The 13,814-nt window shown below is 33.5% G+C and overlaps 1 protein-coding gene across 1 annotated transcript in view; it reads right to left on the minus strand.

Annotated features, from left to right (window-relative positions):
• The window catches only part of LOC150099318 (tubby-related protein 4-like), a 215,813-nt gene extending 212,659 nt beyond the window's left edge, over positions 1 to 3,154 (minus strand). The window contains exon 1 of the mRNA XM_090404314.1: positions 2,894 to 3,154. Coding sequence (XP_090260440.1) covers positions 2,894 to 3,154 — 261 coding nt within the window. The remainder of the gene's footprint in view (positions 1 to 2,893) is intronic.
• Positions 3,155 to 13,814: the final 10,660 nt, after the last annotated feature.

The following is a 13,814-nucleotide window of genomic DNA, read 5'->3' on the forward strand; positions in this document are numbered from 1 at the left end:
TATAAATACAGGGAAGATTTGTCATAGCAGGGGAGGGAGAGAGAGAGAGAGAGAGAGAGAGAGTTTTTGCTGAAATTTATTTTCATTTTATTTTTGTTTTAATAGCTCTAATTTTTGTTCAACTGATTTCTATATTAATATACATGTTTCTAATCCGCAATTTATTATTAAAATCATATTCCTTTAGTCTTTGGAAAATACACTTCTGTCATACTTTTTAATAACCTCTCTCTTTATTCATTAGTCAGTTCGTTTAAATTGTAAAATATCTGACAAATCATTTTTAAAAGTCAGTAAATAAACCAATTTTGACGAGGCGCATCCTCTTGTCTTACTATTTATTTTGATATATTTTAAAACTTGTAAAATAATTACAAACAGAGTAACGTAAATAATTTGCTAACAAGGTGTACTTTTCAAATGTTCTTTTCAATAGCAAAACAGAATAATTCCAGCCGTTTAAATATACCTTATATATATATATATATATATATATATATATATATATATATTGTAATACTTATAAGTTTATTCTCTTCTCTTATATAACATATTTAATGATATTTTATATTACAAGATTCCTTTTCCTTTTTATACCATTTCTTTAATTCTAATTTAATTTACATTTAAATGCCATAATAAATCGAAATTTTGTAATAACTACAACTTATTTAATACATGTTACATTTATATTAACTTATGATAGTAGTTATTTGACATAATAATAATAATAATAATAATAATAATAATAATAATAATAATAATAATAATCGCTTCTATTCTTTATTTTAACTATGCTAGGTTTTGCTTTCCTGCTTTATTTTAAATAAAGGACATAATTACCCCATTTAATAAAAATATATAAATAAATAAAAAATTATAAAACCGACATAAGAAATTGCAGACGTATCGCTTCTCCTAGTTTTTATAAACTTTTTACAAAATTCTAGATACGAGATTAAACAACATATTCAATTTCGGTTAATAAAATAAAAGTATGTGTGATCATAAAATTAAATAAAGTAAATCTAGAGATAGGCCTACAAATAAATATCAAAAATTAAAAAATTAAAAAATAACGCATAGTAAAATACTTTGAAAATAAAACAAATAGAAATAAATCAAAACTGGATCGAAATAGGGAATTGGTATGAATATCTGAAACAATTACGAATAACCATAAAATTGATAAAGCAAATGGCAGCCGAAATACCAACAGCATTGAAAGCTTTTTAACTAATATAGCGATATATTTAAAGGGAATTTGCCAAACTGTTTAAAAAGAAAGATTTATAACCAGTGTTTACTCCCAAGAATGACGTTACTATAAGACAAAGATTGAAAATAATAAAGAAACATGAATAGAGTAATTCAGAGTTAGATACCAACGTTAGATATAAAGACTAATTAAGTGGACAAGAAAAGAAAGACTTTTTTTTTGGATGTTCTACTTCTTTAGCATTGTGTTCATGTATTTGTTTTCATAAGTTACCTGCTGTTTTCATCGATTATTTATTTTTATTTTGCTTAGATTTTGTGATTGTATGCACAGTTTTGTTGAATATTTCTAGCTTTTATTATTTCATATATTTAAACATTTTCTTTTGTTGTTTCTCTGTATAATAAAATACGTTTTTCTTGACCAAGACGTTATTCTTTCATGTTTCCATAGTAACAATAAGATCTACTTACATATACCAGTTGCAGCGTATATTACGTAAACATCAATAAAAGATATATTTACGAAATAGCGATATTTATATGGCTAGCAGCGCAGAAGATTTAGTTATTAATAAAGAGGAAATTTCTTCAGGTTGTTTTGAAATATGTTTGTGGGAAAAAAATAAACATTTAATTATGGCTCGTGTAAATCATCAATGGCAAATTAAAAGTTTGAATTTGAAGGCAAAAAACTATTTTAAAGTCTCAATGCAAAATATGCATTTTTTGTGACAAAAATGTGCAACAAAAAAAGTCCCACTTTTCATGTGGACTCCTTTATGCATGAAATATGCTGATTCTGAATATAGGAAAAGAAGTAAAGAAAAAAAAAAAACTCTGAATCTATTAAAGAGCTTATTAGATATCACACGTTGCATAACATAACAGAATCTGCTTTATTAGCCATAAGCTTATATTTCCGTTTGCTCTAAGAATTGTGAATTATTTTTTTCCCACTATGGTAATTAAAACTATAAAAATGTCAGTTATATGAAAAAAAAAAATTCCTTCCTTTCTATTCAGTGGCTATATTAAATTTAATAATGTCGTTTCTGTGTCGAACACTATGATGAAAAGGCAACAAGTGCTGACTTGGCCATTTGTCATTTAATTAATGAAGATCAAAAGACTTCGATACATTTCGTTTGATCATCTGTAATACAGCATATAAAAACCATGTATTATACAGAAGTGCATCGTTGCGTACGTGCATTTATTTAAACATAAAAATATAATTTATTACTTAAATATTTATATTTAGCCCTAAATACAAGAAGTCGCAAAACCAATAAAGCTCAACGGAAAAAAAAAAAAAACCGCATAAATTTAATATTGTGTAGCATTTCTTTTTTTTTTTTTTTTTTCAAATTTAAGCATAAAAATCCACTTCTTATTTAAGCAATAAATACTATTATTTATTTAAATTGCCAGCAACGATAATTGCAGTATTATACCGTATACTATGACAAAAAGATATTCACATTTTCTGGTCATTACCTGTTTTCGTTTGGTTTTTAACAAAGTAGCACGACATGGTATTTATGAAAATTGATTCGATAGCATGACGCCTTAAATAATTACTAATTCTATAAAGAATACAAATTAAGTAAACTGTTCATAAAATAACTTTCTCTGTAAAGACAGAAAAAAAAAAATACATCTTAACACTTACTTTGGATCGATGCCCTCTCAAATTGTAATTTGCTCTTAAAGGCAAGTCTGCGGTTCTACGGCAGTGGCAAGTTGTAAAAGTCACTCCAACAATACCTCGGACATTTCCAGTTGCTAGCCATCCATCTTGATAATAGTTGACTCGATTGAGTTTCCAACCATCTTCATCTGGCAATTCTTCTGGCACCTTACCCATCCATGTTAATGACAATACTGTACAATCGGTCCTTGTCGAAGATGTTCGCTCAAAATGCAAATGCATACCCTTGTTTTAATAAGTGGACACTTGAATTATTTACTAAAAAAACATTACTTTTCAACGATTAGTCTAAAAAAATTAAACGCCTTTAAGTTATTTTGAAATCACATTTTTAACAATAAAGCTTATTCCTTTTCAATATCACAGCGTAAGGAATATCTCTGTGGTTAATGTAGCCAGTGATTTGCCCATTCTGTACAAGCGCGGGTACTTATAGAAATCTTTTTAACAGTTGCACTCTTCCATGTCGACCGAAGACACCGACAAGGTGCCGGTATCGGCAGCTGCGAACGGTTGAAAGACACCGGTCGCACCCACTTAGACATTACCGTTAGGTGACAGATTGTAGCCATTGTTTTACCAGCTCGCGAATACAGATTATACGCATGCATTACTGCAAACTACTCTTCACTCGTAGCATTGCAAAGCCATCAAACGAGAGCCTAGTTATCCTTAGCTTAACATATCTAGGATAAACCCCCCTCACTGCAGAACATAATCAGCTGCATCAAGCCACTCACACGAAATCGCCACGGCCCTTACCGTCACAGCTCTACGCACGCGCCGATGTCCATATCTCCCAGATAATGCGCTAAGTATATGATCGATTCAGTAGACTGGAAAGAAAATACGAGGCAAGTTTGCAACGGTTTACGTTGCGTGGGTGAATATTAATTCCAAGTAAAGTAAATATACTGCATCTGTTTTATAAGAGTACGCTATAATTAGCAAAACAGACAAATGTACAATTAGGTGAGGTTTTTTTTTTTTTTTTGGCTGCTATTCTTTAAATTGAGAAAATTGTTTGTATGCTTGACGGTCAGTAACCCCATATCTATTTTCTCTCGTGCAACTTGTCATAAATGTGACTTTCAAAGTTTACGGCCCATTTTTGCATTACTGAAACCTAGTGTGTGTGTGTGTGTGTGTGTGTGTGTGTGTGTGTGCGTGCGCGCGCGTTCCTTGCTCAATTTATTATTGCTGTGATATCAAATACATCTGACATAGAAAGAGCAATGTTTAATGCGATCTAGCTATTTGTCATTTGAGTGATTTCATTTTCAATCAACATAAACAAGTAAGCGTTATGACTTTCTTTACTTTATGCGCAGCCAAAATCGTGATTTACTAAAAGCAGACGACATTCGTTTATTTTATTGTTTTCGAAAAAAACAAAAACAAAATAATAATACAATCCAAAACTATTTGCGAAAAATTGAATAATAATATCAAATACACCAATCTGATATTGGGAAAAAGAGAAATGTTTAATGCGATCTACTCGTAGCTGTTTGTCATTTGAGCGGCTTCATTTTCATTCGACATAAACAAGCAAACGTCATGTTTTTCTGTACCTTATGCGCAGCCAAAATCGTGCTCTTGCAAAAAAAGCAGACGACATATGTTTATTTTACTTGTATTTGAAAATAAAATATAATATAATAAATAAATATAAATAATATATATTTATTATATATATATATTTATATAAATATAAATAAATAAATATCTAAAATAAAATAAATTTTAAAAAAATCAACATGTACGCGCCAATACTATTTGTGGAAAATTGAAATAATAATAATAATAATAATAATAATAATAATAATAATAATAATAATAATAATAATAAAATAAAATAAAAATAAATAAAATAAAAATTTGGCATGTATGCATGCCAACGCTGTTTGATATGAAATTTCTCTACTACTCTTAAGTGAATGCGCTAAAGAACTAATAGCTCTCCTTTGACTTAGCTTTAATGAAAGCTTTGAAAGCTAGAAAAGTCCCCGAGGAGTGGAAGGAGTGGAAGATAGTGCTCATAAGGGTCGTGGGAGAATGGAGACATGGAATTATAGACAGTTTGTATTACTTCTGTGGTTGTTAAGCTATTGAAAAAATTGGTAAGAGCTCTTTTACAAAATTGGGCAGATGAAAATAATGTTATCTGTGAAGGCAATTTATTAAGGGACGTTTTTGTTTCAGTAATCTCATAATCAATGGTTCACGAAATGAATACAGTTTTTTTTTTTTTTTTTTTTTTTTTAAGATTTTGCAAAGACATTTGATAGAGTTCCACGTGATAAACTGATATTTAAACTGCAGATTGGCAACTGGTTGTCTGATAATATAAAAGGGTTGTGTGTGGAGGGGCAATATACTGTATATGGGAAAAGGAAAGTTATCAGTGTGGTTCCACGGGGGCTCCGTGTTGGGACTATTTTTCAACCTTTACATCAATATTATCACTGGAATTCAAGGATTTATTCCGTTGTTTGCGGATAACGTGAAGCTGGGGAAGGTTACCTGAGAGTAGTGTTGATGTAGTGGCTCTTCAGGAGAATCTGAATAAGCTGGAAACATGGGCAAATGAATGGAACTATCAATTCAATATTGCTAAATGTAAATCTTGAATATAGATCTGTTGATAGGATACTGCATACTCTACATGCAGAAGTATACTGGAGGAAGTTGATTAAGTATGGGATCGATCTTGGGATTATGGTGGATCAAAATTCAAATTTAAAAGGGAATGTTGCAAAGGTGATTATGACTCAGAGGATTGCTGCAATATTAAGACGAACAGAAATAAAATGGTAAGGATTCCATTGTATAAGGCCCTGATCAGGCCACATCTGGACTACTATGCTCAAATCTGGTCACCAGGATTTAGAGGGGATGAAAATACTTTGGAGAGGGTGTAGAGGTGGTTGACAAAAATGATTTCAGGACTGTGGAATGTTAGCTATAAAGATACATTGAAGTCATGTAATCTGCAGATTTTACATCGAGAGAGAGAGAGAGAATGTATTAATAATTAATAAAGATAGTTAATGTAATAATAATAATAATAATTATAATAATATACAAAAAAAAATCTTGACAGGAACTCTTTGACCTTTAATCTTTGATTTTAAATGCGAATAAAGTAAATAAATGATTATTATTTGAGTGGTTTATGTTTTAACATAAGTAAATGTTCTTTGTTTTATTCACATCTAAAATCTTAGTCACTAAAGCAGACGACATGTATTAATACAAGTGACGTATTCATTTCTCTTTGCCGATTAAAAAATAAACGAATGAAAAATGCACATGCCAAACGCATTCAATATTTTTTTTTAATACTAAATTTCTATGTGAGGTAAATTGAAACATTAATCATTATACAGTATATATATATATATATATATATATACACAAAAAAAAAAAAAAAATCTTGACAGGAACGCGTTTGACTTTTGTCATGCAAGTACACTAGAAAATTAGACCAAAGGATAATCACTGCTGAGCTCATCTAATTTAGTGTAGGGTGCCTTTTTCGCATAATTCCGGTAATGTGAGCACGGAATTTTCTTCCTGCTCTTCGTCTCATAGATAAATAAGAACGAGAGAGGAAAGCAAATTGATATTCATTCATAAAGTAATTTCATGTACTTTAGCTTTAAAAGCAGCTGGAAGTTTGCATGTAGAAAATTATATCCACTCCATTAGGTAATTTATAGCAGTAGAATTTATCTCTAAAAAATAATAATAAAGTGAATTAGGTCATAAAACCATTCCACTGATAATATAAGGCAATTACTGTAACGGTAAAAGAAGGTAGAAGTAAAATATTACGCATCAGTTACAATATTATTTAACATTTCAAATTATACACAAATTTAAAGTACTGGTAGCCTATATTACGTTAGCAACGTACAATCTAGCAATTACTGAACCACATTACATAGACTTTGTGATTCCTCTTATTTATTTATTTTTTTAATTCAAGATCCACAAACCGCGAACTCCCAATGTTCGCTTCAAGGACCAATTTACGAATCTCACAAGAAATGTAGTTAATGCTCTGTGCTTAATAACTAGACAACTATAAATAATGTTTATATAATATGTATGTAATGTAATATATTTATTATAATTATATACTAGCACACGTATGCGACGTTGTTTGACTATTTTTTTTTTCAATTTCACTCTTCCACATTCAGTGTAATTTTCAAATGTTTACTTCTCTCTTTTTTCTTCTTCTAAATTTTGAACCTATTTTTCTAGTTTTAGTACTTTTCTTCATCAAGTTTATAATTTTACGCAAAAAAAACGAGTACGATTTTGAAAATGGTGAAGACATACAACAAACAATGTTTTTTTTTTTTTTTTACAGCATTTTATTCTTTGTTCTTGTTGCTGATGAGCTCTGAGAGCTTTCGGAATTTTAGCACTGTAGTACCATGTGTGGGTGGGGATTAAGAGAGAAAAGGAGCGTCTTGATAATCTTTTTTGTTGAAGATCGTGAGGTTGTTGTTGTTCTTGAAGAACCTCTTGAGAATCAAGAAAGGAGGCAAACGGAAGGAAAAGAAGGAAGGAGGAGGGGTGACTTCATCAGTAAGAACTAGACTCTCATCTGGGTCTAGCTTCCACTGATAAGACCTCAATAAAGGTCGAAACCAGATTCGGTAATGTCCCTTCAGATAATGATTAGCATTATACGATGCCGAAGTGGTAGTGTGCTGAGCATTATGGAAGATTATGGCAAATTGATTGAAATCATCTGTTCTTTACGAGGGGTAATCTGGAAAGTTCTGATAAACACCTAGAACAAAAATGATATTAAAACAACATAGTGTTAGCAGAGTTATAGACCGCGTGGTTAGCCTAGTGGTTTTGCGCTTCGCAACCATATGCCTGGGGAAGGAGTGTCCCAGGTTCGATTCCCGTTGTAGACGTTAGGAATTTGAGGATCTTCCTCAGGCATAGCCAAGTTAGCCGGTCTTGGGCGCGGTCAGTAGGGTTTTTTCCGCCAGTTTATCTGGCGTTTTTCATCCCGCAAACCGGCCCCATGAACATACGCCTCTACAGTCAAAAATATATCCCCCCCCCCAGCGGTAGACCAGGCGACGGGTCGGTTGGGAGTAGTACTAACAAGAAGTCGCATCTAAAGTAACACGCGGACCCTGCATGGGAAGCGGGAATAACCTCGTAGTAGAAGAAGAGTGTTAGCAGAGTTATGAAGGTAACTTATGTTCTTATATCCTCGTATGTTCTTTCTTGTGGTTATACTGTATTTCCAGAGTCAGGAGGAGAAATCAAGTAGGAGTAAGATGGATGACTAGTATTATTAAGCAGGAGTTGCATGTAACGAAAAAGGTTGTGGTGGAAGTATAAAGAAAAAGATGCTGATCATCTTTTTCTTTATACTTGATGAGAAAGGCCAAAGCTAATTATGAGAGGAAGCTATGAGTCCAAATTAAATCCTAAGGAGTTCTTTCACTATGTGGCAAGTAAAAGGAGGAATAACTATGGAAAGACTGGCTTTAAAAAGTGTTGATGGTAGGAAAATTACAGAAGCAAATCAAATAGTTGAATTACCTAGTGATCATTTTGCAAAAGTGCCATCTTGGTTGTGATATTGCAGTGCCGAATGTGTCATTGACTGATGAGAATCTTGAGATAGAAGAAACAGAAGTGCTTAGTATATTACAGAGCCTTAATGCTAACACTGCTATAGGGTTAGATGGCATATCGGGCCATGTGTTACGAAAATGTGCAAGAGAATTAGCACCTCCCCTAACCAGGCTTTTTAGTTTAAGCATCAGTTCTGGTAAAGTTCCAACAGAGTGAAAAGAGGGGAAGATAATTCCACTTCATAAGGGAGGCTCCAAGACAGAAGTAGCAAATTATAGACCAATCGGTGTATCTGGATGTTGGTTAAGGTTTTGGAGAAATTCATAAAAATTAGAATTCCGCACTGGGTGGACAGCAATATGATACTTTATAAGGGTAGGTCTTGCCTTAGTAACTTACTTTCTATAATAAAATAACGGTGGAGTTGGATAAAGGAAATCCTTACTCTGTGATACCGCTGGCATTTGACAGGATTCCACACGGAACTCTGTTGGATAAATTGGAGCAAATGGGTATGGATTCGAAGTTGGTGATTTGGATTATAGGTGGCTGATGGACAAATATCAAAGATTTTTGTGGAGCTGAGTTCCAGGAGAAGGCAGGTGACTAGTGGTGTACCTCTGGGCTCGGTGCTTGGTCCTCTGTTGTTTAATTTGCACATTAATCATACTGGAAATAATTTGAAAGAAATATCCACTTGTTTGCTGATGATGCAAAATTGAGAAGAGCGATAACCAATTCAAATTATGTAGATATCTTGCAGGATGACTTAAATAGGCTAGCGGTATGGGCTAAGGTAAATGCCTATCAGTTTAATGCGGATAAATGTAAGGTGATGCACTTCGGGAGGATGAGATCACATACTGTGTACTATATTAATGGAACTGAACTGCAAGAAGTTGAGACAAGGGACTTGGGAGTTATTGTGGACAGAGAACGTAAGTTTAGAGGGCATATTGTAAAGGTTGCCAAAACATCACATCAAATGGTATAGTTGTTGAAGAACACACTGACAAATAGGGATAGGGAAGTTGTTGTTCCACTTTAAAAGGCATTAATAAGACAGCATTTGGACTATTGCGCACAGATCTAGTCACCTGGATTTCTTGGTGATGAAGAAATGGTGGAGAGGATCCAGAGGAGAGTTACAAAGATTGTTCAGGCCTGCGGGCTCCAAAAGCGACGTAGTAGAGGAGATATGATAGCTGCATATAAAATATTAAAGGAGTTTTATAGGATTGATACTGATTACTTTTTTCTGAACAGTACAGGAAGGGAGAGAACGAGATGTCATCCCTGGAGATTGTGTAAGAGTGTGGTTAACAAGGGTGTTAGTACTAGATTTTTTCTTGGAGGATGGTGAATGTGCGGAATGCGTTGCCAGAGGTGGTTGTGAATGTTTCGTCTGTGAATGAATTTAAGGAGAAGTATGACAGGTATGGTGTGAATAATAGTTAGTGAGTCAACTTACGGTCTCCCGTGATGAGTCTTTTGACTCCATGGAGACACCGTTATAATAATAATAATAATAATAATAATAATAATAATAATAATAATAATAATAATAATAATAATATCAGTTGCTTTAATATCATATTTGCAGTGCCGTAACGAGGGCGTGGCGAAAGAAGCGCTCGCCACGCGCGCAACTAGGTTTGGGGCGCAAAACGTTAAAAAATAAAAATAAATAAATAGATATAAAAGTCCGCTATTTTATATTGTATTTTTAAATTTCAGCAAAACGCCGCTTTCGAGACACAAATTCTGCAACACACTGGAACTCATTTTCATGAGGCTAATAGTAAGTATTTAACATATTGCAATTAGTAAAATTTAACTTGTTACATTAAATTTTTCAAAATTTTTGTCATTTTTAGGTCAGGGGACGCAAGTTAGACACTTGCCACAGGTGCTTCATACCCTCGTTACTTTACTGCATATTTGTTCTAGGTGTTTATCAGAACTTTCCAGACCCCCCCCCCCTCCGCACCTCGTATATAATTAGCCTAGCCGTGAAGATATTTACGTGCAAACTTTTGTTTATCCCCATGCTTGAATAAAATAAAGATGAAGACAAGAATATAATTTCGTATCAGACATAACTTTCCAGCTTTTATAAACACAGCGGAAAGTGGACAAATGATGGATGGCAGTTCAATTGAACAACTCCCCTCCCAAGTAATTGTCCTAGAAAAGGCACAAAACAGAAAATAGACAATGTGAGATAGCAGTGGTAGTGACGCTTCGATAAACAGAAATAACTCATTAGACAAACTGCACTCTTCTGAAGAACATTAAGAATTTTGGAAGATTGTTGGTCATCATCAGAATCGTTGGAACAGTATCTAAACTTGGCTAAATTTACAATTTGTATAGAGTTAAGTCAGTAGCTGGATGGGCTAAAAGTGACGTTTTGATATTTTTAAAGCAAACGAAAATGTTATAGGTCTAATGGGTTTGTGCTATGAGAGATTATAGGTAAATGTCGGTCCAAAAAAGAGAAATATGATCTTGTCTGACGATTTGGTTATTATAAAAGTAAGGGAGGAGTGTGTGTGTGTGTGTGTGTTGGGGAGGGATTGATTTTTTTTCTTTGCAAACGAGAAGAGAGGACTGTATTTTTGTAGCACAGAAAGTGACTACATTGTTCTCACGCTATTGAAGAGTAGTATGGAGATCATCATTAAAGATATTGCTCATAGAAAATCTAGAAATTCTGAGTGTTTTAGTAGCAAGGTTTTAATGAGCAGAAAGAATGGAGCATATACTGTGATCAGCAAAACTAAGAAAAACTGAAAATCAGTGAGAGAAGATCATTTATGTATATGTGTAGAAGAAAGAAAGTAGGGGATAAAAACAGAACCCTGGAACACTCCTCTATTGGTAGAGAATTCTGAACGGCGGAAACGGTCCATGACAGACAACTAATGATCAAAGAGAAAAAATGGCTATGCAGTTACAATGGTTAGAAGATAAATAAACCAATGACAGTTTGTTGAGCCCACTCTATGCTAGACCAGACCAGACAGATCAAATGTCTTGCAAAACTCCACAGCATCGGTAGCATCGGCACAGGTTTCTCCAACTTTTTCATGTGTTCAAAGGAGGAGAATGTAGGCTAGGAGATATGCTGTGGACATAGGATGGAGAAATTCATACTCGTGGTCATTGATTAATTGGCAGGCCTCTAGGTGGTGAAGAAGACCTTTTCTATCTTCGAGAAGACAGAGGTAAGTGCAAAGAAATTGACAGATTGTTTCCTAATGAAAGGATTATAAAAAGGTGGTATCCCACCATTAATTGTGAGGATACCACCTTTTTATAATAGACTGAATATAATCTTGCTTTTATGCTACAAGGCAGATATAAAAGAGTTTAGAGATGACATTGAAAGCATGATTGGAAACACAACTTTTGGGATGATACCATTAAGACTATAAGACTTTTTTTTTGGCATCTAGATCTGTCTTTTAGATGAAAGACTACAAGAAAACATGTAGCACTGTTTCTGGTATGGCTTGAAAGTGATTTACGGTGGTCTTCTATGTGGGAGTTAGAGAAGAACGATGTTAGGAGATGTTAGGAAGTTAGTTTGGTCTTGTTACAGTAGTGCCATATGGATGAGAGAGGATGGAAGAAACCCAGGTCAGAGGTTCCACGTAATGAATCCAAAACAGCTAGAAGGCATTATAGATAGTCGTACAAGAAGTAGGCTTTCTGCTATCAACTCTTTCGAAATCAGATTTCGATTTGTTGGAATTATTTTGCATTTGGTTGCATGCTACACTGACGGTTGATGAAACTGGAATCTTCGTCTCAGTTTATTTGTGATGTACTGGTTTTTTCCCCCATGGACTGTCGCGGTACTCTTGTTTGCATCTCAAGGCTTGAACGGTGGTGGGAAGTTGGAATGAGGGAATTAAAAACAAATTTTCATTTTGCATTCTCAGTGAAGTATGCATGGAATGAGTTTCATGTATGCCAATGACTGATGAAGAAATAATTGCTGCACTGTTTTAATAGAATGAAGATTCGACTTTCAGATCCCTTTAGATATGGCATTGCATTTAAAATATTCCATATGCTGTCTAGTACATAATAAAATCTGATGACTATTTGTCGAAACGAAACCCACAGTTTAAGAGTCCAAACAGTGAGGTTATCATTTACGCCAATTACATATAACTATATACCGATTTAATTATTCACTAACCCTACTTTAATATTTATTACCCCACGTAGCATACTTGAAAATGCGTCACATATGGAGGAGTTGCTAAGTAATTAATGTCTAGATTGCATAATTACATACTGACTGCTGTAACTGCTTCACTAAATTCAACACTCTTCCCTTGTACGTTAGCATGATCAAAAATGCCTTCACATCACTAGAGTAATGTTTTACACTCCAAATGTGCTGTGAAACTTTAAATTAATCAAAGTGTTACGCTAATCTTTGAAATGCGCTTGTTTGGAGAATTTTTATTTTATTTAATTTATTTAATTAATTAATTTATTTTTACCAAAATTCATGGTGAGGTGGTACGTTATTTATAAAACTATTTGGCTAAACTATTTGGCATAAGCATATTTAATTTACTTCATATGTTTCTCTTTATATAATGATAATATATTTAGATTTAGAGAAAAAAAGAAAGCCTTTCCTTAGAGTATTTTTCAAGAAAAAGCGCAGGTATTACAGATGTATATTTAAAACGTTGCAAACAATAAGTATGAAGTACTGTTGTATAAGAGAAAGGGTAAAGAAGATTTGGATATAAGATTAATACAACAAAAAGATAGGCCTGTGGAAATGGAATTTATATCCATAGCGCTGGGCATCCTGAAGAAAGAGTGTCTAAGTTCGATTATAAGTTCGCTGACTAGAGAGATTTTTTTCATAGCCTTTCTTCAACCGGTTCCCGAGTTAGTCGAATTTTGTCATGGGCAAGTGGGTTTTTTTTTCCTGAAAACTCGGGTTATTTATCCCGTAAACCTATAAAATTCGAATCTGAAATAATGTGAGTTCTACTCACATTATTTCAAACAATAATAGATATGTTGTTAAAGTAAGGTACCACCAGATTACAGCAGTTGTCTACCATACTCTCCTCCCCAAATACCAATTAAAATCACTAATGGTCTTAGGCCTGCTGTTCCGTAATGGACTAAGGGTGGAGTCTAGCTTCCCACTAGTCATTCAAAATTAGTTAGGGCTAAATGGCCACGTCTGTTCCTTTTTGGGGAATGAAAGGCG

Source organism: Typopeltis vanoorti, chromosome 14, assembly GCF_054136105.1.
Source record: "Typopeltis vanoorti isolate ZY-2024b chromosome 14, IOZ_Tvanoo_1.0, whole genome shotgun sequence".
Taxonomy (NCBI): Eukaryota; Metazoa; Arthropoda; class Arachnida; order Uropygi; family Thelyphonidae; genus Typopeltis; species Typopeltis vanoorti.